The 27,248-nt window shown below is 36.7% G+C and overlaps 1 protein-coding gene across 5 annotated transcripts in view; it reads left to right on the top strand.

The window, feature by feature from the left end:
• LRP1B (LDL receptor related protein 1B) overlaps positions 1-27,248 on the top strand; it is a 1,876,014-nt gene that overhangs the window by 1,829,249 nt on the left and 19,517 nt on the right. For 3 of the 5 annotated variants that reach the window (XM_073241389.1, XM_073241391.1, XM_073241388.1), the window contains 3 exons: positions 1,203-1,377; positions 5,257-5,361; positions 6,247-6,360. In XM_073241389.1, coding sequence (XP_073097490.1) covers positions 1,203-1,377; positions 5,257-5,361; positions 6,247-6,360 — 394 coding nt within the window. The remainder of the gene's footprint in view (positions 1-1,202; positions 1,378-5,256; positions 5,362-6,246; positions 6,361-27,248) is intronic. The other 2 variants (XM_073241392.1, XM_073241390.1) reach the window with 1 other exon arrangement.

The raw sequence follows: 27,248 nt of genomic DNA, 5'->3' as shown, positions 1-27,248 counted from the left end.
GCCTGTCAAATTTAATTTTTGTCTTATTTAATAAAAGGCCAGATAAATATATAAACATGAGAATTATAAGTTGTTTTAATTTTTTTCATCCACTATAATTGTCTTATAACAGGTTAAAGTTTATTAATCGTGATTTTCATCTCAGCTAATCTCATTTAACATGACTTCACAATTAGATAGCTAAAAGGAAATTGTAGTTTTTATATACAGTCTGGGATTGATTTAATCAATTCTTTTGCTTAAGATTATTGTATTATGAATTTCAATATTTTGATGGTAGTAAATTATAACATAGTCCTATATAAACCCACATATAGACTTGTCTGCTTTTCAAAAGACAGGGAGAATATCTAATTACAAAGTTAGTGGGATTATTCAGTTATTAAATGTAAATGGTCTTTGTTTTATCACTCATATTTAAGAGGTATAGAAATATTTGAGGAAGTCTGCCTCTGCAGTTGGGAAAATTGTCACTAATGCTCAACAGGACGCATCTTTCAAAACAGGTCATGGACTACAGGGAAGTTTTCCCTCTGACTGATGGGGAGTCTGGGTTCTCACCTAGAAGGGGGACAGTAGCCATTGTCACGTCCTACCCATGATGGATCAGGCAGTCTGCTTTTCTTCTGGAATTCCATGACAGGCACACCTCTTGTCTGCTCACATACCCTACCCTGGCATCTAGAAATACAAGGGCCGGTGATGGTGCATGTAGAGTGAGGCTCCTTTCCACCACACCAAGGACTGGTTCCAAGATATGCGGTGAAGTGTTCCCTACTCACCACACACTGCCTGGTTCTCTGGATGAAAAGAGGGATGAGGAGAGGCAACAATTAATGATATCTAAACAATGACATCTTGAGCACTTCTGCTAATTTAAGAATAATAGTAATATTGCTCATTAGAAAGCTCAGGAACATTGCTGACTTAAACTTTAAAATTCAGAACCAGAAGAATTTTTCAGCTAGCATTACATCAATATAACTCATTTCCTTTTAGCCAGATGAAATGATGCCTCACTCAAGCAAAAAGGGGAATCAATGGCATCATTAGAGAATTCAAGTTTTGTATAATTGCAAGCTGCTTTTGCAAATTAATCTACTCATTCTTAAATATTAGATGAAATGATAACATTTATCATGACTAAAGAAAAAGTGTTGTCTACTAGAATTTCATTTTTCTATTGTGTGCATTCCTCCTAGATGTGTGTCACCACTACTGTGTGAATTCTGAATCCTGCACCATTGGGGATGATGGAAGTGTTGCATGTGTCTGTCCAACACGTTATGAAGGGCCAAAGTGTGAGGTTGACAAATGTATGAGGTGCCATGGGGGGCACTGCATTATAAATAAAGACAGTGAAGATATATTTTGCAAGTAAGTGGATATTCATTTTAATTTATAAAAGCTTTTGAACCCAAAAGGACAGAGGCACACAGCAGTCCAGTAATAAACTTTGAAAACAATGTAAATAACTTTTATTCTCAAATTCTCTATGGTGAGCATGGCATCCTTTTTTTTCTTTTTTCTGCTAGAGGTGAAATTCAATTCATTTCAATTAAGTCCACATTTATTCAACACTTATGATGGTATTATATACCTTTAGGGAACATGAAAATTCATGGAATGATATGATCAGATCATTCCCCATATAGAATATTCCTAACAGTAAGCAAGAAACAGTGAAATGCAACATGCATTCAAAAAGCTCTGTGTAATAATCCTAAATTAGAGTAGCTTTGGCATTTAATTATTTCATCATTACTCACTCAGTGAATGTTTGCTTTTCTGTTGTTACAAAATGATCCTTTGGTTTTAAGATCAAGTGAATGGAGAACACCACAGCTGAGAGGTAATGCCATTCAGGTTCCATCATGAAACAAGTTTATGCCACTGAGGTTAGAGATCGATCCTCACTCCGAACTTCTTTAACAACCTTTAAAAAAAGGACTTATAAAGACTGATTCCATCAGTTACCTTGCTTTGTAGTATGATGAATGAGAAGATGAGAGAAATATGCCATAATGATCATGCCTCAGCTTCCTCTGAGACAGCTCAGTGAAGGTGCCAGCACTGAGTTATGTTGCTCTGCCAAACAAGGCCCAATAAAATTTTATTACAGACAGCACAACTTTTTTTCTCTTTTATTTACTCTCCTTTTAGAATTTACTCTAAAGATGATTTGTGTTATCATTATGTATGACATTACTCAAACCCTCAAATGGGGCCATTTGAAAGTACATTATTTTTTAAGTAAAGTAATTGAAAATTTGACTAATTATATTCTGTGCCTTGGATAAGTATGTAAAAGGAAAATACATTTTCATATAAACTACCAAAATCATGTTTGCTCTTTAAGCTCACCACTTCTTTGTGATGAGATATTAGCATGACAGAACTTCATCTCAATTAGCGGCTATACATTTTTTCTTCATGTCCAGTGTACCATTTTCAAGAATGCACTGCGGAATCTTCTTTACAGCTCCATTCCATGCATGCAGGGAATGATTGGCCCTCATTTATGAAAGGTTATGGCCTCACTGTCCTCCCAATTTACTTGGGAAAAGCCCATGCAGAGACACACACCCTGTTTCTATATCGTGGGGAAGTTCCACGCGAGGAAGGAGGGGCAGGAGTCTCAGGCCTACACAGAGAAAACTGGCATCTGAGTAGGCTCTGAGTAGGCTCTTGAGGTCCAGCATTATAATTCTTGACTCTTACAGACCTTTTCAGAAAAGTGTATGTTAAGAATGTTAAGTAACATTTGCCAACAATGAGTAGATAGGGGAAGTTTAAAAATAGGAGGCTAAGACTTGATTTATCAGATAGGCTGTGTAACATGCGAGCATGTCCATATAAACAGGGCTTTTCTGAAACTTAGTCAATGAGTTTGTTTTCATACCTCTGACCATTTTCATCTTAGTATTAAATGCTTATAGTGATATTGCAATTTCTGTTTCATAAATAAAAAACTGGTACTAAAACAAAATCACAATTGGAAGTCAATTATTTTCTACTTAAATAGAAAAATTCAAGCCTCCATATATAGTTCTAACATCAAATCGTTAGGTGTGTTTCTGATGGGCTGCCTGTGAGCTGTCAGCTAGAAAAGATACCCTGTCAAGTACAATGAGTAAAATCTTTAAATGAAGCTAATTGCATGTTTTTCTTTTCTATAAATGTAACTAAATACTGATGAAGAAAGACTTGATCATAATTTTGAATAGCCTAAATAATACCTCTGTGATGTCAACTATCATAGGCATTTCTTTGTATGCTCTGGACAACTGGTAATTAACTTTCAGAAAATGATATCGCAAAGTGTGTACATGTGTGTGTGTCACTTATGCCTTTAAGAAGTGAAATTATGAAAACATTAAAATATGAACTGCACTCTTAGATACATTATAATGATTTGGATAATTTGTATTTCACATTTGAAACATCCACAGATTTCTTAAGTTGAGGATTCAAACAAAACCTTTAGAAGGAGAAAAAGGCAACATCTTTTATAACTCTTGAAAGCAATCAATAATTAGAATTTTTTTCTCTTTTAAGAGGTGGTATTTGGAGTGTAGTTAGCTTTTCTTGTGGGAAATCCTTTCATGTATAATGAGCTAGTTTTTCTCTTTGACGTCGTCCCTTTCATAGGAAAAGAAACTATTACTTTCTGCTCTTTGATTTTGAAGGAGGCTTGGCATGGAGGGCAAGGAAAAGTCTTCCAGATTCAGATCCATTTAACATATCAGACACCAGTACCGCTAAATACTTGGCTCACTTTGCATCCATATTCTGATGCCTCTATAGATGATAAAGGATGTGGCATTCTCTGTTAAATATTGGAAGCTTGAAACCACAACTCCTTCCCTGTTTGGTTCCGCTATCATATCTAATACATACTTGACCCATTGCTTCTGTTCATCTTGACAAGTAATGTGATTTAAAAACCCTTTAAATTAAGCACTTGGGGAAGTTATAAGCATTCTAGTGCATTTCCAGCAGGCCAAACACCTACATGAGGTCAAATAAATAGATGCAGAATAAATACCAAGATTGTCATTGCAAATTACCCTTTGATGGATGAACTGCAATAGATATCCATCACGGAGAGGATCAAAGTGATCAATCAATAATATTGTAGCTTGAGTTCCTTGTCAACGCTGTGTCCAGATTTATTGCAATACCATTGATTGTTTCATAGCACCTAGTACTAACATGATCTCATAATCAGAACATTAGTATGATCTGTTTTAGTTCTGATTTGGGCCAAGCCTTTATATGATTCTATTAAAATACTTTTCATAGAAGAGGTTCTTTGATAACCCAGAATGTTGATGATGAACTTTTCTCTGTTCCCCCAATTTTCAGTGTCAATGTAATAGTTTATTATTAATTAATTATTAAAAATCAATTTATTAATTTATTAAAATTAATATTTATTAAAAATATAATGAGGCAAGTAAGAAGTTTCTGCATTTTTACTATTATTGTTATGTTTACTTTTTTTGTGTGTATGGCAGTAGCCATAATGTTTATTCTTATCCCAGACACTCTATGTACTGTAAATTAGAATTGTTTCCATACTTCTTCCAGGAAAGCCTCATAACTTTGTTACCATATTGCATATTGTTCCTATAACATTATTGTTTATTTTTGCAATGTATTGCTCATTGTTTTTTTCTTTTGAAATAAAGAGTTTAATATTAATTATATTACATGTCCCAAGAGAGAAAACAGTGGGATAAAAGTGACTGCAAGATAATCCTGTGCTTCCTTACAAAACGTGGAGTCTGAAACTCATAACAACTTTTGGACCAGATTTTTCAGTTTTAAAGGAATGGCTGAAACATTAAAAAATGTCCCAGAGTACTTGATTCTGTGGTTTATAACTTAACACTGATGTCACAAAACCCTGATTATCAGAAAAGCGAGTAAGATACTGATGCTAATGTCTTCCTCACGTGTAAGTGACAGACATTAAAGTATATTTTTCCACACATATTTCTAGCTATATTAAATTTCTGTAGTAAGCAAATGGGTTGAAAATTTGTAAGTTTCCAAAAGAAAAAATTTTATGTCTTCACTCCTAAAAAGAAAATCTTTGCCTCCAGCAAGTCTGTCTTTCTGAAAGCTTACTTTTAGCCAGTCATTCCATTCCTCCCCTATGTTGAAGAGTCTCATCTGTACAGAGTTTGTGTCAGCTTTCAATAATCATGATGCTAATAACAATGAGATATTTTTTCTTTGTTGCTGCAGCTGCACTAATGGAAAGATTGCCTCCAGCTGTCAGTTATGTGATGGCTACTGTTACAATGGTGGCACATGCCAGCTGGACCCTGAGACAAATGTACCTGTTTGTCTGTGAGTATTTTATAATGTTGTGGACATTTTATGATATGACTTTGCATGTACATGGAATCCTTGCTCTAGTGTGTTTCTTTTCTGGGGTAAGAGATTTTAAATGACTGTTTCAAAGACATCTCTGATAAAGTAGTGTCCCTTATTGGCCCGTGTGCTACAGAATCTCCTCCTTCATCACCTGGCTACTGATTTCACAAGGAAGAGCTCATTCGGTGTTTAGCATCATACCCATTTCAGACATTCATAGATCTTTGAACTTGGAAATGCTGGGGAAAATTGTCTTATTCCATTGACTTTACTCAGATACATGAAACCCAGACATAATCATATTTACAAATACGTTAGTACTTTTAGCCACTCTTCAAAAGGACTTGAGACATCTTTTCAAATGTATAATGCTATTTGATGTTTTCTTCAGGTTTAGAGTGTTGTACCATGTCAACCTACTGAACCCCTCTATCCTTTGGAATATGTAACTTGAATCTGGGTTTCTAAACTTTTTGAGAGTATTAGAGATTCTCTGCTCCAGGAAAATCTGGAATTTAATAATTTCCCATCTCTAACACCTGATTGTCCAAAATGGGCATCTTGAATAAAACCATTCCACTCCCTTATTCTCTGTTTTGAGCTTTCTGTTATCACTCTTGAACCAGGAGCATGATGCCCACATACGATTGTGATCCACATCTGCATTCTCCTCTCTCCCCCGACGTGTCAGGATAGCATGTGATGACTGTGACTGAGAGAAAAATGAGTAACCTGAGAAAAGTTTTATAAATTTTATTCATGTTACTATCTCTGTATGAAACAAATTTGAAAAGTATTTAGCAAAAAAAAAAAAAAGTCAGATGCTTTATTTAGCTGTATTTTACTGAAATTCTGCAGATGCTCTGTGGGGTTTAAAAGTCAGCGCTGTGACCAGAAAGAGAACCCTTGTGATCACTACTGTCAGAATGAGGGGATTTGCTCTTTAACTGCGCTTAATGAGCCAAGATGCAAGTAGGTTTGACCTTCCACTTACCACTGCGCTTCGCGTGACGTCATTTCAGGCCGCAGTTCATTGACTTAAATCATGAACATCCACATGCATTTCACAGTGTATACTTAATCGTGGGGCCCATCTGTGTCATACACACTTAACCTTTGCTTCACTCACTGACAAATGCATGCACCGCAGTCAGCTAGAGTGTCTAGCCGTATAAGGGAAGGAGTGCAAAAGCTCATGGAGCTAATAAAAATACATTTGCTAGAATAGTGGCTTTTAATCAGAGAAGTACAGAAGCAGGCATTTTGAGACTCCGTTACTATACCCTGTATTATGTTTAGAATGGTGGTTTTTAATGTAGGGAAACCGACTTCTCATTTCAAGTACTGATTAAATGATGCATTGTTTTGTTTCCTAAGATTTTACTGGGAACTGTCTTACCTGTCTTACCATAATCAGTAGGACTTCTTTGCAAAGGAATCAGGTACATGATAAATAAGTCCAGAAACTTTATTTCTTAATAATTTAAATCATTCTTTATTGATTCAATTTGTCCATCACAAATAAATGCATTTCCTCTGAGAACTTTTAGAGACCACCTTTGGTGTAACTATAAACATTCATCATAATGAAAGTTATTTTTGCATTTTGCATTGAGCTTTAGAGATGGATTATGTCTGGCAGCTTCCTTAATATCCAATACCATAAACAGAAGCCCTGACTAGGACCTGATCATAGCCCCATGGTGGTACATCTCAAGATTATTTAGTAATGGTTTTAAAGCACAACTGTATTAAAATTCAGGTGTGTTATTACCAAAGCTTTATAGTTTTGTTCATAATGATCTATTTTGTTATCCAAGAAAATCTTATTCTTCAGACAACAGTTGAGAAAATATGGGAGGTGATTAAAATAATCATGTAGTAAAAATTAATCTTCATTTTTTTCTGGAATATATTGAATATGTTAAACCAATATTCCCACATAAAATATATCCAGAAATACCACTTTAAATATCTGTAAAATACATATATACTGATTTCTTAATTGATTCACTTCTCAATTCATATGCAAGTTTAATACCTTGTGCAACTGAAAATAGAGGAGAACTTTCTTCAGTCCTACTTCTGCCCTAAGTTCCTCCAGCTATTCAGCAAGTATTATAAGACCCTGAAAGTGTGCTAAATCCTAAAAGAGTGAAGATGAATGAAATTTAACACCCAACATCAAGGAGCTCACTGATTAGCAGGGTTATAAATATATGAGCAGCTAATTAACCTACAGAAGTGTAGGTGTGAACTCAGGCAAAAAGCCTGGGCAGTGGAGTCTTAACAAGGCAAGTAATTTATTCAGAATGGGAAATGGAAACATATGGAAGACTTCACAGAAAAGGCAGCCTTTTGGTGTTCCTGTAGTTTGTGTGATCCTGTGTCATAGAGAGCATCCTGAAAAGAAAGGATAACATAAGCAAAGACGTAGATGTGAGGTCATGACCTATGTGGGGAACTTGGGGACTTTCCTTCGGCTAGAATGAGGGTGCCTGTGGAATGGGGTGAAGGGTGTGAGGAGGTACAGCCTGAAAGGTCAGTAGAAACCAGTCTGTGCTAAAGTCCACAGGATCATGAAAACAATGAGTAGCCAGAGGGTTTTGAGGCAGAGGCTGGAGCTGAAGCAATGTGCTTTTGAAGGTGACCCTTGCTGGCACGTGGAAGGGCCCTGTAGGGATCAGCTGCAGGGACTGCACATCAAGAAGTTTGGCAACACTTCAGGTGAAAAGTCTTGAGGAGTTGAACCTGGGCAGAGCAACTGCAGGGCCCAGAATAGTGAGGCCAATAGATCTGTGGGTATTTTAGAGTTAATAAATCCAGAATGATCCTTGACCAAATAGTGATCTAGGTACTTTCGGTACTTCAAATTCAGGATGCTGGTATTCCCTACTCTGAGGCCCAGTCTTGATCTATCTTGTCCCTCTCTTACTATTCCCAGGCAAAGTATGTGTCCCATCCTTCCTCCTCCCCACAAACAGGTATCAGGAACATGGATTATCCAGAGAACATCCCTGTATCAGAAGAATAAATCTCTTGTAGACATAGCAGCCTACAATAGTGTTCACTTCCACATTTTTCCACACACTCTTACAAAGTATCACCAGAGGCACCTGACCTTTAAGGGGATAATCAGCCTTTCTAATAAACTCAGGAAAAATATGCTGCTAATTGGAGGGGTTTAGAGAAAACACCTTTTACTTTTGTGTACCTTTTCTTTACCTCTACCTGCATTTGGGTTTGTGGAAATTTTATCTATGTCTTAGTTTTCTATGCCCTAAAATTTATTCTGATGGTAGGAACAATGCTTGCTGAATTCCTCATCACTTCAGTCATTAAAGAAACATAGAGAGATAGTTACATTCTGTTATCACTTATTCATTAACTCATTTACCAAATATTTATTGATAAACTATGATGAGTGAGACCCTGTTTAAATTGGAAGAGAATTAATAGCAGCTAAAACTGACTTAGCAAATACTTTGTGCCAAGAATTGTGTTAAGCACTTTACACATGTTATGTATAATTTAGAATATTGCTATTATTATTATTATCTAATTGTTATCCCCATTTCACAGATGATAACACTGAGGTCATGTACTAGGAAGTGGTGTATACCTGAGATTCAAATTGTACTTCTTTGATTCTAAAGTCCATGCCCTGATTTATAACTCTTATACTATACTGCTTTCTTTATGCTATACTAAATATAGTTTTTTACTTTTGAAGAAATTACAATTCATTTTGAGTAATGGATAGGTTTTAAAAAATTAAAATATCATTTGATAAATGTTATAGTAGAAATCTGACCATAGCGTTGTCAGAAAACAGCTCAATAGAGATCAGTGAATGATTTCCAGCAAGAAAGAGAAAGCCTTTATAAAGTGATATTTTCACAGTATTTTGGACAACATGTGCAGTAGTTTTTACAGAGGAGAAATGGCAGAAAACCTTTTTTGGAAGAGGAATAGCAGTCAGAGAATAGGTCCGAAAGTCCAAGGTAAAGATTATTAGGAAAAGAATATAGGCTATTCTGCAAAATGGGAGAAAAATTAGATATGTTGGGGCCAGTTTGTGAAGTACATCTCATGCCATGACACAAGAGTGGGTTTAGAGGAAGAACAGTTGAGGATTAAGGATGGAATCCTAAGAAATACCAATGTTTGATACTGTGTTAAGGAAGAATGAGCAAAAATAAATGAGAAAACATAAGTTGGAGAAGACTTGTCAAAGAGTAGATTCCTCCAAATCAAAGGAGGGCAGAGTGTCAAAGATTGTCAACTCCAGACAGTTCGAGGAGATAAGAATTATTCATGGTTTATTGGATTTTGTAATTTGATGGCTGTTGTGACAGAGGTTCTGAAAACCCTATGGGAGAGAAACCAGACTGTAGTTGGGTAAATAAAAGGTGAGAATGTGGAGAGGAATGTAAATTTCTTATGAATGTTTGGCTGTGGAATACATAAAGTATCTTCAAGGGAGAGTGGGAACCACAGGGAAACCTTTTACAACAAGAAAGACCTAAGATTCAAGAGGACTGTTTTTTCACTATTTATTATGGGTCCCCTGTTAAGGGACTAGGAAGATCAGAGACGTGGTTCAGACACATTTTATGTTCATGTGTTTTAGAATGGAAATTTCTAGACTGTAGAAAACTTCCTAGTTTTACCTAAGATATTTATAATTCATATGGTACAATGGGTAATAAATAAAAATAAAAGTGAATATAAAGATTCCATGATCTGTGAGATACAGTATCATCCAGCTAAGAGAATATTATGCCCTCAGGATATCTTTCTAGTGGTCGATTCTCCTTATAAGGGGAGATTTTTTGGAAACACAAGATTTCAGCCTTAGATTTCAGTTGATGGTGGTCATGTATCTTTAATGGAAAACTACTATGCACTATTTCATCTAAAAGCCTTTACAGGAAACAAAAAATTACTTTAAAAGATAAGATGCAGTGCTTGCTTTAGATTTTCTTGGTAGCACATTTTTTTTTTTTGTAGAGTGAAAAACTATTTGAATTCTACAGAATTACACACATTTGAAAAGTCTGTAAAGCATTCAGATCTATGAAGGTGACAGTTTTTTTTCCACATAGAAATTTTACTTCTGTCTCCTCCAATTTGAGAAATACATTTGTTCTCTGAGATCCTTCACTGTTGTCTCCTGATGGCCATTTTCACTTAGTATTGTATGTGGAGTAAGAAGAAAACTCCAAAGAAAAGCCTAGAGAAAAAGAAAATCTAGGGCCTTTTTTTTTTTCATATGAATTTAGAAAGAGTTTGGAAAGTAAGTATATTGACTAATGTTAAAACAAACAAAAATCTAACATATGTTATTATGATATTTGTATTGTTAAATAATTTTTGTTTTGAGCTATAGAAATTATTATACTGTGAAGAACCACTGAACTAGATAGCAAGTTAACTGTGTCTTCCTGCTTCTAAGATTTCTCCCTAGAGTCAGACTTTCATTTCTCTTGGATTTAACTTTCTTTCAAGCATAGACATACCTCCACAGCATTATCTCCCAGCAATATAAGCAGTGCATTTCATCTTCCAATCACAAAGAAGTGTTTGTAGCTAGTACTCTCCCACCACTACTGCCACTATACACAGACACGGGCGCACACGCAGCCTTCCCGCACAACCGCGGGACCACTCCACTCTCAGGTGTCTTTGACGGAACAGCTGACTCTCCTAACTGCTGTCCACTTTGATTAGCCCGCTAGTCTCACCTCAGGGACGGTCCCTTTGTATGTGGCACATGGCAAGGGATTGGTAAATATTAACTGACTTGGACTGAACTGAAGTTTTTCAAAGAAGAAGAATCAAATTTTAGTGAGAAAAAATATATTTTATAATATGTAATATATATTCATATATTAGATATAACAAGGTATACAGTGATATGTGTATATTGTTTTATGTTGTGATATTTATGAAAGCGTATCTCGCCGTGACCCTCCTTACCCCAGAATGACTCAGGAGACACAGGCCCACTCAAGAGATTTTATGATCTGAAAGAGAAAATGTCTGCCCCCAGAGAGAGGGAGCAGCAGCTTGTGGGTGAGGAAGCGCATCTTTAAGGAGTAGGGGTAGGGTGTGTTCTGCGTTGGTGATTGGATCTTAAGGGGTAGGGGTCTTAGTGCACCAGAATTTGCCTACAATCTATACCTTTAAATATCTGTGTGTGTATATATATCTGTGTGTGTGTGTGTGTGTGTGTGTATATATATATATATATAATATGTAATATATATTCATATATTAGATATAACAAGGTATACAGTGATATGTATATATTGTTTTGTATTGTGATATTTATGAAAGGGTCTCTCGCGCAACCCTTCTTACCCCAGAATGACTCAAGAGACATATATATATATATATATATATATATATAGAGAGAGAGAGAGAGAGAGAGAGAGAGAGAGAGATGGAGAAAGAGAAAGATTTATTATAAGAATGGCTCATGCAATTAAGGAGGATTAGAAGACCCACAGTCTGCATTCTGCAAGCTTGAGAACTAGGAATATCAGTGTATAATTCATTCTGAATCCGAAGGCCTGAGAAGTAAATGACCTGTTGTTTAAGGCTCAGTACAAGTCCAGGGGCCCCCAAACCAGGAGTATCTGTGCCTGAGAAAGGAGAATGACGGCTATCCCAGCCCCTCCCCCATGGTAATCACCAGTCACTTCTCAGTGTCTATGAGTTTACTGCTGTTTGGTTTGCTTTTTGTTATTGTTAGGAGATTAACTGTGTCCCTTCCACATTTATATGTTGAAGTTCTAACCCCCAGTACCTCAGAATGGGATTGTATTTTTAGATAGGGTCCTTAAAGATGTTATTAAGTTAAAATGAGGCTCTTAGGGTGAACCCTAATCCATTATGATGACCAGCATCTTTCTGAGAAGAGGCGATTGGGACACAGACAGAGATATCAGACACACCCAAAGAGAGATGAGCATGTGAGCACCCAGCCAGGAGGTGTCCCCCTGCAAGCCGAGGACAGAGACCTCTTCTCAGAAAGATGCCGGTCATCATAATGGATTAGGGTTTGCCCTAAGAGCCTAATTGACACCTTGATCTCAGACTTGTACCCTCTAGAACTGTGAGAAAATAAATGGTTGTTCTTTAAGCCACCCAGACCATGGTATTTTCTTATGACAGACAGGGGAGCGTTCTTGCTCTGAACGAGAAAGAATTCTCGAGCAGGTCAGACGAGTATAGATAAGGAATTCATTAAAGCAAGAGCAGAAGGGAATGGCAGCTGCTGTGTAGGAAACAGAAAACAGGAAAGTGAAGAGGGAAAGAGGGAAAGTTCTCAGCCACCCAGAATCTTAAGTCGGATTCCCTTGCCAACTCTTAAAGCCAGTGTCACCTGGCATCCTGTGTCTACTTCAATCTGCACTGCATGGCATGGAGACTAGCCCCTACCACCCCAGGATTTGGGGGAGCCACAGAACGTGGGATAGAGTGAGATTGTGTTGTGAGAACTTCCCAAAGAAAGATTTTCAGGCAGGCTCTTAAAAGCAGATGGCACAGCTGCAGTTCTGTCCGGGTCACTCAGGTGACAGGAACTTGCAGGCTCTAATCTGGGCTCTCAGCAGCAGCCCCTTCCTGCTTATCAGGAATAAAGCAGAGACTAAGTGAAGACTTGGAAATATAATGCAATAGCAAAGAGACATAAATGCAATAATTTCAGTAGTGAGAAAGCTTTATTTAAAAGCATGCACTTAAAAAAAGGACAGTGCAGGTGTCCTCAGAGAGGAGGCCCACCCAAGGGTTTAGGATTCTGTCTTTTAAAGTTTTACAAGTATAGGGCAAAGCACAGGGGTGGGGGTTGTTGGGAATAGGATTGATTTGTGGTCTCATGATGTGTCTTTCCAGTGAAGGACACTATGTCCTTATCCACAGTCAGTCCTCTGGATAATTCTGTAAGATAAACTTAACACAAGGAATGTATTAATCTTGTTCCTCGCCAAAATAATGGTTACCCTCAAGCATTAGGAACATATCAGTTAAGACTGCTTTCCCTGCCTTAAAATAAGGTGGATTATTGTCTGATTACTAAAGAATATGTTAGAAATCTTACCTTTCAACTCTCTGTGTTTTAAAATGGAATCTTAGGCTAAAGTTGGGGTCCCTCCTGTTCATAATATGCTGTTTATATCTCAGTATTTTTCATCATAGGCAGGAAAATTGATCATGATGCTTGTCTCATGTCCCTGCCCTACCTCAGTACTGAATGGGATGCTGCTGTAACAAATACAGATGTGTAAGTGACTTTGGAACTGGATAATGGGCAGAGACTGGAAGAGTTTTGAGATACATGTTCAGAAAAGCCTAGATTGGCCTGAAGAGATTGTTGGTAGGGATGAGGGCATTAATAGCACATCTGATAAGATCTCAGATGGAAATGAGGAACATGATATTAAAAATTGGAGGGAAGGCTGTTCTCATTATTAAGTGGCACAGAGTTAGCAGGATTGCAGTCTAATGTTTGTGGAAGGTAGAACTTGCTAATGATTAATTTGGATGTAAGCTGAGAAGATTTCTAAGCAAAATATTGAAGGCATGGCCAGTTTCCTTGCAGCTTATAGTAAAATTTGAGAGGAAAGAAATAAATTGAAGGAATTATTAAGCAAAAAGAACCAAAACATGAAGTTGGAAAATTCTCAGCTTATCTATATTGCAAAAAATGAGAAAGCGCGCCCTGGGAAGAGCATCAAGGGTGTGGCTGGACAGTTGTTTGCTATCAAGAAATCACAGATATGCATCACAGATGCAGTCAACCCTGTCAACATAAATGCTGCAAGTCTGGACTGAAAGCAATACAAACAGGAAAAAAAGTAGGAAGGTTGTCAGATTTGAGATTATATAAAACAGTCCCATTGAGCTGTCTGCTGTGACCACGTATTATCTCCCAAGAAGAAGGAAGAATGATCCTAATGGAATTTGGAAGTCTCGCGGGCTCCACTGCCACCGTGGTTCCAGAGGGCACAGGCCCCTGGGGCAGGGCTATCCTATCCTTAGTTCCCTAGGGTGGACCAGCTCCTCAGGGTTGGCTGTCACCTCCAGGGCCCAGGTAGCAAAGCCTCAGATCAAAGGTGATTACTCTTGAGCCTTAAATCTAATAGAATTTGCCTTGTTAGGTTCCAGAACACTTTTGGGAACTGTGACCTTTTCTTCTTTTCAAACTCCTCTTTGTAATGGGTTAAGAGTTTGAGGGCTGTTGTGATGGGAGGAATGTATTTTTCATGTGAGAATGACATGACTTTGGGGAGATCAGAAGGCAGGTGTTATGGACTTAATGGTGTACCCCCAAGTTTGTATGTTGAAAACCTAACCCTCAGTACCTCAGACTGTGAATTTATTTGGCCCTTACGGAAGTAATTAAGCTGAAATGGGTCTTTAGGATGGGCCCTAATCCAGTATGGGCTTCTTTATAAGTAGAAGAGATTAGGATGCAGGCACACAGAGAGGGGTCTGTATGAAGACAAGAAGATAGTCATCTGAAAGCCAGGGAGAGGCCTCAGAAGAAGCCAAACCTGCTCACACCTTGATCTCAGACTTCTAGCCTCCAGAACTGTGAGAAAATAAATTTCTTTTAAGTCACTCAGTCTTTGGTATGTTGTTATGGAAGCCCTAGCAAATGAAAACAATTACCATGTACATTTGGGCTGCAGAATCCACTGATCACTCTGTTAAGAACATAATATTTTCATGCAGCTTCCCGCTTTCCTGCAGCCCCTTTGGTTATAAATACTCAGAGGCACGGCAATCCCTCCCATGCAGACCCATCCCTCTGAAGATTAGGGAGATCCTGAAATGTGCTAATAAACTTCCTCTGGACATCAATGACCAGTGTTTAGTGGCTCATGAGAGAATATAGTAGAGGACAATGAGATCAGGGTTTCCTGATCCCTTTAGAACTCTTTCTTCTGCTGTATGGAATTTGCACGCATATTTAAATCCTTTTTCAGCTACTTGGGTCTCCTGTATGGACAGTACCAGAGGGATCCACTCACTGGCTGTTATCATCACTATCAAAGTGAGACAAACAGAAAGGATATTCTGTTGATTCTACAACAAGACTTAGTGAGTGGAAAGAGCACAGGTTCTGGAGTCATTCTTACCTGACCTCTTGTACTCATTCCTCCAGTTACTTTTGGTGTAGCCTCTTGGCCTCTTGAGCCTTAAGGTTTTTTCTTTAGGAAGGTGATTCCAGCATGTACTTAAAAAAACCTCCATAGGAAAGAAGTGTTAGGTGCACAACATAGAATTAGTGTGAAAACCTGTGTTTAGAGCTACTAGGTCCTTTATTTCTGCTTGTGTTTCACCTTGACTATGGCTCTAGACTTAGAACTACTTTTTATTTTTAGATCTGGGTGGTGTAACATTGTGCATATGGCTTTATTTTAGGTAATTTGCTTGGTCATCACAAACTCTAGCTTGTGTCTTTGGCAAATGACTCTTGATTGAGATTTTAGCTTTGTAGTGACAGTAGCAAAGATTTGAAAATGCCATAGTTGTTTTCATACAAACTGCATTTTTTAGTCTGACTTTCCTTCATGCTATGATTTTTTTTTTGAGAAATCACTCAGGATTCTCTATATGCCTAAAGACAATGAGGTCAATTCTTTCTACATTTGGACAGACTGATACAGAATGATCTAAAACATTCCTTCTTGGATTAGAATAAGAGAACTCTTCAATGCAATATTAAGTACATTTTCTTCATGTTGTTCTTTTCATTATACCATGGGTATTTATCTTAGAAAAAAATGAATAATTCTGATAATTTTTTGAAAACAAGACATTTCCTAATAATAACCACTGTTATAATCAGTTTCTATTCATTCAGTTTCTTTATGCATATAAACATGTATAGAGCATTATAGGCTAAAGTAAGATCATAACAATAGACACTCTTATGTCTATTTACTAAGCCATACATTATGAACACCATTCCATATATAATTAGATGCTTTTACTTTTAGTGGTTGCTCAGTGTTCCGCTGTCTGGATTTTCCCTTCTTTAGTTAATCAACCATGTATCATTCAATAGTTTGGTGTGTGTTTTTGGTTTTTGCAGTTTGTTCTTTTGTTAAATATTTTCTCAAAGGTAAAAACTTATGTATGTAAATATCTTTGTAGTTTTTTTCATTAGTTTTCTAGGATTAACACCCAGACATAGAACTATTGGGCCCAAAAGTGTAGACTAGCATCAAACTGACAACAATTTGGGGCAAGTTACATGATCTTTCTGTATCACCTTTCTCTTATCTGTAAAGTGATGACATGGGACTGCTTGTTCACTAATATAAGCCTTTAAGTCACAATGTATATTATTCTGAGTCCCATCTGAATTTCTGTTCAGAAATTCTTTAAAATCGAATCAGTCACAACCCCAGATACAAATTCTCCCCATGTCCCTCTAAAAGAGCTGTAAAGACATCGAGAAGACAAAGATTCCCATTTGCAGCAAAATTAAGAGTAACAGGAAATCGGTTGTTAATACTGTGCAGTAACTGAGAAGCTCCTCATAAAATTCTTGGGTCATGATCAAATATTTATTTATCTATGGTTTTATTATTTATTTTCCTGATGCTTTCAAATAACATAATAAAATTTATTTTCCTGATACTTTACAATTATATATATCTACGTATCTATGTAGCCTATTTACGTCTATGTTCAAGAGAGAGATAGTAGTCCTTTTCGGATATTTCTTATTATAACCCCTAGGCTAGTATATCCAAAGACTATAAGAACTAGAATCTTGTATATATCCCTTGATTTGTTCATACTTTGCCCTTTTAGGTAACAAAAATACTGTCAGTCTTCTCTTCCCATTCCATCTACAACAAATACTTATTGAGCATCTAGAATATACCAGACAACATCCTAGAGAGTGAAGAATATATCAGTGAACAAAAAAGACAAAAATATTTGATTTGTGTAGCTTAAAGGTTAATGGTTATCTATTACTGGTGGAATTTGGATAATATTTACTTCTCAAAAATATTTTTCTGTATTATTTCAAACTTCTTTCAAAAGCAGAAGAAAAAAGGTAATTTTATATAATTATTTGTATTACCAGTAAAGAAAAAATTAAAAAAGACTAACTGATATTACATCACTTCTGTGAAATCATATCAAGTATTCCAAATTGAGTTGTTTTTTTTTTAATGGCAATATGTTTTTAAAATTTCAAGACATTTCTTACATATGATTGCTTCTTGCACATAGCAGGAACAATTCTCCATTTGGTCAAAAACAACTTAGCAATGTTAGTTTTTATGTTTTACTTCTTCATTTCAAGCAAAACCTATAACTAACTTGTCAGTATTTTTTTCCAATCTATTATTTTTCCTTTTTTTTTTTTTTTGGTTTGATTTATATGAGCATCTGTTTATTTATTTATTTATTTTTGGTTTGATTTATATGATCATCTGTTTTTGTTTATCTTTTTTGGTAAAATTGATTTTCCACAAAATCATCTCCTTCTCTGATCATCCGTGTGTGTGTGTGTGTGTTTACCTTTTTTCACAGTACTTTATGATATTCTATATTTTATGACTGAAATTGATCTCTCATCTGTATGTGGCCTTTGGACATGGAACATATTTCGGTGAAAATGGCCTGGGAATGCTGCTTGTTCTTCTCCATGGCCCCTTTAAATTTGTATGTCTATTTCTCTCTGGAAGATTGTAAATTCCTTCAAGTAAGAGGTTATGTCTTGTTTATCTGTTTTGCGCAGAGAGCTATCCTGCCTTTTGCATGTAATATTCTTAACTAACGTTGCTAAAGCATGATGCTTTGGCTGCTGTGTTGTGTTGTGATGTGACGGTCTATGATATGATCATCTTTTTATCATTATAATATCACATCTTCATTAATAAATTTTCAAAAACTGCAAGTCAGAAAAATAGAAAAGTGACTGACTTTATCATGATTTGGGGTTCTCTTTCTTACCTTTATGCTGCCTTCTAAAACTACTGTGGGGTGTTTCCTGAGTATTCTGGAACAAAGGTTAAATATCTCTCCAAATAAAAAACTAAAAGGTTTAGTTTACCATCTGAACTGCTTAGGAAAACTTAATTTTATTCATTTTTGTTCTCCCTTCTCCTTACCTTTTGTTTCTTTGTTGTGTTTACTCTGAGATTATCTCTCAAAAGCAGATAGGGACTAAAAGGACAGTAAGGTAGAGTCCCTGCCCTTGAGTGCCTCTGAGTCCATTGGAGGAAGAGATGAAGTAAGAAGGAATATGACAGGGGCTTTGGGAAGGTGAGTGGTGCAAGCTAAATGGTGCTTTTGGAGGAGTTTTGGACAATAATATTAGACAGTGAAATAATTCTGAAGAATATAGAATGCTTAGCTAGGAATTTGAAATTCATTGTATAAGCAGTAGGGGAACACTGAAAACATGCCAATGTTTTAGAAAGGTCTTGATGACGTGGTGCTTTGCTGGAACAAGAAGGCATAGGTTTGAAAAATAGATTTTAAAATGAATTCCAGTTTGCAGTGCAAAGGAGGACAAAGATTTTTTTCAATTAAAAATAGGCTTTTTAAAGTAGTTTGTTGATAAACAGGGAAGACAAAAGTGGCAAGTGATAGAGGATGTATTATATCTCAGATTGCAGTTTGTTTTACTTATTTTTTTCTTCTCTTTGCTTCTTTTGTCATTACTATGGAAATGCTAATGGCATCTACTTCCTAAGGTTTTGAGGATTAAGAGATGTAATATATGTAAAGAGATAGAATATTGTCTTCAACAGAGAAGACATTTTTAAAAAGTCAAATCTTAAAGCCCTTGTTATACCCCAGACATAAAATGATCAGAATCTGGTATGATTTGGACATCTGGGAGACTGAAGAAGAAAAATAAGTGTGGATTTTTTAACAAATGCTTGTGGTTGAAACTAAAGCAATATAAGCCATAAACAAAAGTTTAGTGATCAAAGTAGTGACCGGGAAGGGAGCTGCAGTAAGTAAAGCCCAGCTCAGTCCTATTTATTAAGGGAAAATAGAGAAAGAAGGCACAGTGGGCACACCCTCAAATAGCTTAGCAAACACACCCAGGAATTAGTTTGAGGAAGCTTTTGAAGTAAATGTTAAAAATGCAGAAGGACGCAAAGTGAATATGGAAGCAGCAAAGGGACATTCATTAAGAGAGTGATCTGAATTAGGCATATCGTCATTTTCTTCGGTTTTGCGATTGTTCCAGTCGAATTATTTCATCAAAAGTTCAGCATTATTTTCTAAGCCCTTCGCATGAGAAACACATAAGGGAATGCACAGGTAGTGGAGAAGCCTTTGTTGAGGCTTTTGGGAAGACGATGATGAGTTCCGTTTCTGTCACAAATTCGTAAAAGGTAGGAATCATTCTATATTACAGCAGCTAATTAAGGTCTTGGTTTCTCAAAATACTGACCTTTCGGAAAAGGAGACTACATGATTTGGTCTTCCCTGGTTCTGCTGTCAGGCTGAGCCGCACTCCTCCGTGTGGGTCAGCGACCTTGCAGCCCCCTGGAGAGTATTTACATGGAGCCCAGGAAGTTGTCCTTAGTGATTTCAAACAGATCAAACTTTGCAGCAGGGGTGATCGAGCGATTCAACTTTAGCAGTCTGTGTTGTACACATTCCAAGAGTCAGGTCATTGCATGTCTCTTATTTGTTGTCTGCCTCTTAACATATTTTCAAAGCAAAAAATGTGAAATGTACATGTCTTTTGGAGCATGAAAGGCCAAAAGAAGCTGTCACATCAGTATCTACCCATTATGATCCCAGGTCACAAGTTGTAGCTTGTTCTAGCTTTCGCCATGCTAGTCATGCCGTGGGGAAAAAGCAGAATCCAGATATCACCGTTTTCTGTACGAGTTTAAAGACCTGTTTGTGCCTTGAGGGTGCAAGTGTCGCTGCATAACAAAAAGCAATTATCCCATAGTTACACAGGGCATCTATTGTTAGGAAGCTTTGATGCAGTCATTATTTTCCCTTGATTTTGAGACATGTTCTTGTCCTTTAATATAATCAGTAAATCAGAATAACCAAAGAAAGCAAATACAATATAACTACATATTATTTTCATTTGTGTAATTATTACATCATTAATAACTTAAATTAGTTTCCTCTCCATTGGACTGTTTTCCCCAGATTTTAGTACTACAAAAAACAACTACAAATTTCAGATGCTTTTAACAGTGGAGGTGTATTTCTTGCCCATATTCAATGCTAGAATCAGTCAAGAAAATTAGATCACCCAACCCTCAACCTAGACTTGATCCCAAGCTAACTTTATACAATTCTAAGGAAAGGATGAACTGCATATGGCTTAAATAGCAACATTAGTTTAAGAGCAAAAAATAAATTAGAAATTCCTTATGTTATCATTTAGAGAAATGTATTCTTTTTCCTTTTTTACTGTGAGAGTAGCAAAAAAAGCCATGTTCAATGGAAAATTAAGCTTAACACTTCTTCCACTGTATATGCAAATCAGATATTATAATTATATTAATATTTGTGTGCCATGTTCATTTTTAAAATTTAATCTTAATAATATTACTACTTGACTTAGATGGTATATACATTTTATACACATTATGTCATTTAATCTCTAGGAAAACTAAGAGATTATTTTTTACTTTTTAAAATATCTGCATTGCAAAAAGTAAAGAAAGGAAGGAAGAAAGAAAGAAAGAAAAAAGAAAGAAGAAACAAAGAAGGAAAAATTATTTGAGGCAGTAAAAGTAAAACACACAAAATAGAAAGACAAAATAATAAGAGGGATTTAAGAGAGAAACAAAGGTTAAAAGAGGCTAGATCTGTAGACAATGTGTGACGAAGCAGGGAGTATTGGTTTCCCCTGTTGTTATAAATTAAAAATCTGAAATGAGTGACTTGCTGAAGATACATTCTTTGTGAGGAAAAGGGCCTAGATTAAAACACAAGTTTTTTTTTTCCAAAGCACCTGCATGATATTTGTGTCTCACCATACCACTACTTTAATTTCAGATAATTATTTAAATTAACTGATTGAGTTGAATTACATTTACTTGAATATTTGTTTTTTTTTTTTTATACAAACGTTCCTGTGTCAAAGTACCCATCGAGCAACCATCTTTAGAATTTTTGTCATGGAAAAGCAAATTAACATTTCTTAGCTGGCTGCATCCTGGGACCAAAACTAAAGGGTCACACAATTTACATCATTGAATCAGTAAAATTTTATATGCCCAAGTTGCTAGAATATGATCAGCTGATTTTATAAAAGGAAGAATTAATGAGTAAGTGAATGAAAGAAAGAAGAAAGGAAGAAAACCCTTGCCTGTTATTATGGTTCTTACCTGTAAAATGTTTCCCATAGTGAATCAATATTACTTTCAGTGAGAAATGATTGATTGGTAACTAGCTGAAAGCATGTTCTTATGAATGGTGCTATATTTTTCATAAAATAGGGTGTGGCACATGTATACAACACTTCTTCTATATATGTATGTGCACTTACATGTGTTCAGCCTTGCATCCTCATGCCTTCATGAATTCATTCATTTTTGTGAAACAGCCAACATACTGATTGACCAAGCATATATATTGACCATGTGCAAATGCTGTTCAAGAAATGAGGGACTACAAAAATGAATAGTAGATAATCTCCGCCTTTAATTAAATCATCACAGACTAAATACTCATAGGCAAATGCATATTTAGTTAGAATGCATATACAGAGAAATACAAAAATAGCTTGTACTACATTTATGATTGTATGTTGATCAAATATATGAAATATTTATAGTTGCTCCAAACTGCTGTTTGTTCCATATTGCAAAATATATTGTAATATTTTGTAACATTTTATACTTATTCAAGACATTGGTCTCTACATCCTGAATCAATTTTTATACCATTGCCTGCACAACCTTTCTGACCTTGAGTCAGAAAAGCAATCTAACACTTGGATTAGGAATGAAATGTGTGTTGACGGTCATGTTTTGTCATAAGGCTTTAGATGTTCTTGCCTGCAACACATTCTTATAAATGTTGAACAAATCTGATAAGTGTTTTATGACTAATTAATACTTATTCAGGGTAGATAAATTTGTTGATAATGAAGCTTGACTTAAGCTAATCATTCTCAGTCTATCTCCTTTACACTTTTTTGGATTGCTTGTTTTATTTTAAAACATAAAATGTTTAGGAATTTTTAGAAACTGTGAGTCCTAGATTTTGAGGGAAGTTGAATAATAGTAGTAATTACGGAGTTGATACTGATACAAATACAAGATTCCTTTATCAGTCATAAATGTTGTGTTCTGGAAAACTTGTGTGTTACCTTTCAGTGGATATGTACCAATATTGTAACCAAAACAAAGTTTATGCTGAGGTACCAGAAAGGAGATGGCTATTGGTATATCAGAATCACTTTTCAGTGATTTAGGTTATAACCTCAAGTGGCTAACACCAATATATTAGCACCTGAGCACTACAAATGACAATAAATTATGTATTTTTTAGAGATTTAGAATAAATATATATTACATTTATAAGAACATTCACAAACTCCAAACCTTTTAACAACCTTTCCTGATATCCCTGCCATTACAAATGTGTGCGATTAACTGACCTTGAGCAAGACTTCATAACTGTAGTTCTATATGCCAGACATCTCATTTCAGATTTTACCAGCCAGTACCATGGATGCTTGGCACTTTAGGAAAGGCCCTCATTGGGATTTTATAGAAAAATGTTTTTGTTGTTTACTCTTTCTTTCTTATTAAGGTATCATTGATACACTCTTATGAAGGTTTCACAAGAAAAACAATGTGGTTATTACATTCAACCTTATTATTGATTCCCCCCCATACTCCACTGCAGTCACTGTCAGTGTAGCAAGATGCCACAGAGTCCCTATTTGTCTTCTCTGAGCTACACTGTCTTCCCAGTGACCCCACACACACCATGCGCCCCAATCATGATACCCCACAATCCCCTTCTCCTTCCCTCCCGATCTTCCCTCCACACACCTCCCCTTTGGTAAACACTAGTCCCTTCTTGGAGTCTGTGACTCTGCTGCTATTTTGTTCCTTCAGTTTTGCTTCATTATTATACTCCACAAATGAGGGAAATCATTTGGTATTTGTCTTTCTCTGCCTGACTTATTTCACTAAGCATAATACCCTCTAAATCTGTCCATGTTGTTGCAAATGGTAGGATTTGTTTCTTTCTTATGGCTGAGTAGTATTCCATTATGTATATGTAGCACCTCTTCTTTATCCATTCATCTACTGACTTAGGTTGCTTCCATATCTTAGCTATTGTAAATAGTGCTGTGATAAACATAGTTGTGCATATGTCTTTTTATCTGAGAAGTTGTTTTCTTTGGGTAAAATTCCTAGGAGTGGAGTACCCAAGTCAAATGGTATTACTATTTTTAGTTTTTTGAGGAACCTCCATATTGCTTTCCACAGTGGTTGAACTAGTTTACAGTTCCCCTTTATCCACATCCTCGTCAGCATTTGTTGTTCCTAGTCTTTTCTATGTTGGCCATCCTAACTGGGGTGAGGTGATATCTCATTGTTTTTATTTGCATTTCCCTGATAATTAGCGATGTGGAGCATCTTTTCATGTGCCTGTTGACAATCTGAATTTCTTCTTTGGAGAAGTCTCTGTTCATATCCTCCGCCCATTTTTTAATAGGGTTATTTGCTTTTTGGGTGTTGGGGCATGGAGTTCTTTATATATTTTGGATGTTCACCCCTTGTCAGATATGTCATTTACAAATGTATTCTCCTACACTGTTGGATGCCTTTTTGTTTTACTGATGGTGTCCTTTGCTGTCCAGAAGCTTTTTAGCATAATGTGCTCCCATTTGTTCATTTTTCATTTTTTTTTCCTTGCCTGAGGAGATGTGTTCAGGAAAAAGTTGCTCATGTTTATAGATTTTTGCCTATGTTTTCTTCTAATAATTTCATGGTTTTCATGACTTACATTCATGTCTTTGATCCATTTCAAGTTTACTTTTTTGTATGGCATTAGATAATAATGCAATTTGATTGACTTGCATGTAGCTGTCCAGTTTTGCCAACACCAGCTGTTGAAGAGGCTGCCATTTCCCAATTGTATATCCATGGCTCCTTTATCATATATTAATTGACCATTTATGCTTGGGTTTATATCTGGGCTCTCTAGTCTGTTCTTGTGCCAGTACCAAATTGTCTTGATTACTATGGCTTTGTAGTAGAGCTTAAAGTTGGGAAGAAAGATCACCCCTGCTTTATTCTTCCTTCTCAGTATTGCTTTGGCTATTTGAGGTCTTTTGTGGTTCCATATGAATTATAGAACTATTTGCTCTAGTTCGTTGAAGAATGCTGTAGGTATTTTGATAGGGATTGCATTGATGCTGTAGATTGCTTTAGGCAGGATGGCTATTTTGACAATATTAATTCTTTCTACTCACACCACCATACTGAGAGCCTCTGACTATGTATTTTGATTGGTGCATTCAGTCCACTTACATTTAGGGTGATTATCAATAGGTATGTACTTATTGCCATTGCAGGCTTTAGATTTGTGGTTACCAAAGATTCAAGGGTAATTCCCTTACTATCTAGCAGTCTAATTTAACTCTCTTAGTATGCTATTACACGCACAACCTAAAGGTTCTTTTTTTTCCCTCCTTTTTCTTCCTTCTCCATTATTTATATATTAGGCATCATATTCTGTACTCTTTGTCTATCCATTGATTGACTTTGGGAGTAGTTGATTTGATTTTTGCATCTGCTTAGTAACTAATTGTTCTGCTTTCTTTGCTGTGGTTTTATTTCCCCTGGTGACAGCTATCTAGCCTTTGGAATACTTCCATCTATACCAGTCCTTCTAAAATGCACTGTAGAGGTGGTTTGTGGGAGGTAAATTCTCTCATCTTTAGCTTATCTGAAAATTGTTTCATCCCTTCTTCAAACTTCAATAATAATCTTGATGAGTAGAGTATTCTTGGTTCCAGGCCCTTCTGCTTCATTGTATTAAATATATCATGCCACTCCCTTCTGGTCTGTAAGGTTTCTGTTGAGAAATCTGATGACAGCCTAATGGGTTTTCCTTTGTATGTGATCTTTTTACTCTCTCTGGCTGCTTTTGAAAGTCTTTCCTTATCCTTGATTTTTGCCATTTTAATTATAACATGTCTTGGTGTTGTCTTCCTTGGGTCCCTTGTGTTGGGACATCTGTACACCTCCATGGCCTGAGAGACTATCTCCTTCCCCAGATTGGGGAAGTTTTCAGCAATTACCTCCTCAATGACACTTTCTATCCCCTTTTCTCTCTCTTCTTCTTCTGGTACCCCTATAATGCAAATATTATTACAAATGTGACCATTTGGATTGGTCACACAGTTCTGTCAATATTCTTTCATTCTTAGAGATCCTTTCTTCTCTCTGTACCTCAGCTTCTTTGTATTCCTCTTCTCTAATTTCTATTCCATTTACAGTCTTCTATGCATCTAATCTGCTTTTAAATCCTTCCATTGTATGTTTCACTTCAGATATGGAATTTATTAATGATTGAATATGTGTTCTAAATTTGTCCCTTGAATACTTTTCTATACTTCCATGAGCATTTTTATGATTTTTATTTTGAAATCTCTTTCAGGAAGATTTGTGAGTTCAATTTAATTTGGCCCTTTTTCTAGTGTTTGTGAGATTTTTTTGAACCAGGTTCTTTTGATGTTTCATATTTGTATGTGGCACCCTCTAGTGCCCAGAAACTCTAGTCTCTGGAGCTACTCAGCCTCTGGAGTGATGTTGGGGATTGCTGGGAAGAGGCGCTGGTTCCTGGGGGGAGGAAAGAGCTGTTTCCTGACTCCTGTCTGCTGTGCCTGTCCCCACTGTCTGAACCAGTGGGCCAAGCACACAGGTGTAAGCCTCTGTCCTTTATGTCTGTAGCTGCCATAGGTGGGGCCTTCCTCTGGCTGGCTTGACGCCAAGGCAGGGACTGCCGGTTTGCCAGCTAGTGCTGGCAGACCAGTAGGAAGGCTCAGCACTCTGTGTATCACAGTTGGGGGCCTTGAAACTGAGTAACCAGCCAGGAGGATGGAGCACCTGGAGGTCCTGAAAGTTCCCAACCTGCTGGCTAGAGTGCACCCAGACAACCTTATCCACCTATCCCTCCTCCTGCACAGCAAACCCATGCAAACCCTGCCCCTTCAGCAGCCCTCTTGCTGCTATGAAGCTTCTCAGACCAACCACCTTTCCTTTGCCCCAGAGCAGCCAGATGTGGATCCCCATCCTCCAAAAACAGCTGGAATCTCAGTCTCTCCAAGTAATCCAACTGTCTTAGCTTTCCAACCCCAGTAATCTCCACAGCACCATGCAATATAGGTTTGTGCTCCCAAAGCAAATCTCCAGGGCTGGGTGTTCAGCAGTCCTAGGCTTCCACCCCTTCCCTACTCTCTTGCTCTTCCTCCTGCCAGTGAGCTGGGGTGGGGGAAGGGCTTGGGTCCCACTGGATCAAGGCTTTGGTACATTACCCTGTTTTGTGAGGTCTGCTCTGTTCTCCAGGTGTATGCAGTATGGTGCACCCTTCTTTCCTGTTGCTCTTTTAGGATTAGTTGTATTAACTATATTTTCATATTATATATGGTTTTGGGAGGAGTTCTCTGTCTCTCCTCTCATGACACCTTCTTGAATCCCAGCATTCTATTGTTTACTCTTTTTCTGTGCTAAAACATAAAATATTCAGGTAGCAAACTAGTTACTTTGTCTGCATGACACTAAGCATAGAGATTTTCAACCTCCATGGTCTGGTATGTTTTTAAGCCAGTTTGGGAATTGGCAGTTCATCTTGGC

Source organism: Manis javanica, chromosome 7, assembly GCF_040802235.1.
Source record: "Manis javanica isolate MJ-LG chromosome 7, MJ_LKY, whole genome shotgun sequence".
Taxonomy (NCBI): domain Eukaryota; kingdom Metazoa; phylum Chordata; class Mammalia; order Pholidota; family Manidae; genus Manis; species Manis javanica.
This window is presented reverse-complemented; position numbering and strand designations above follow the sequence as displayed.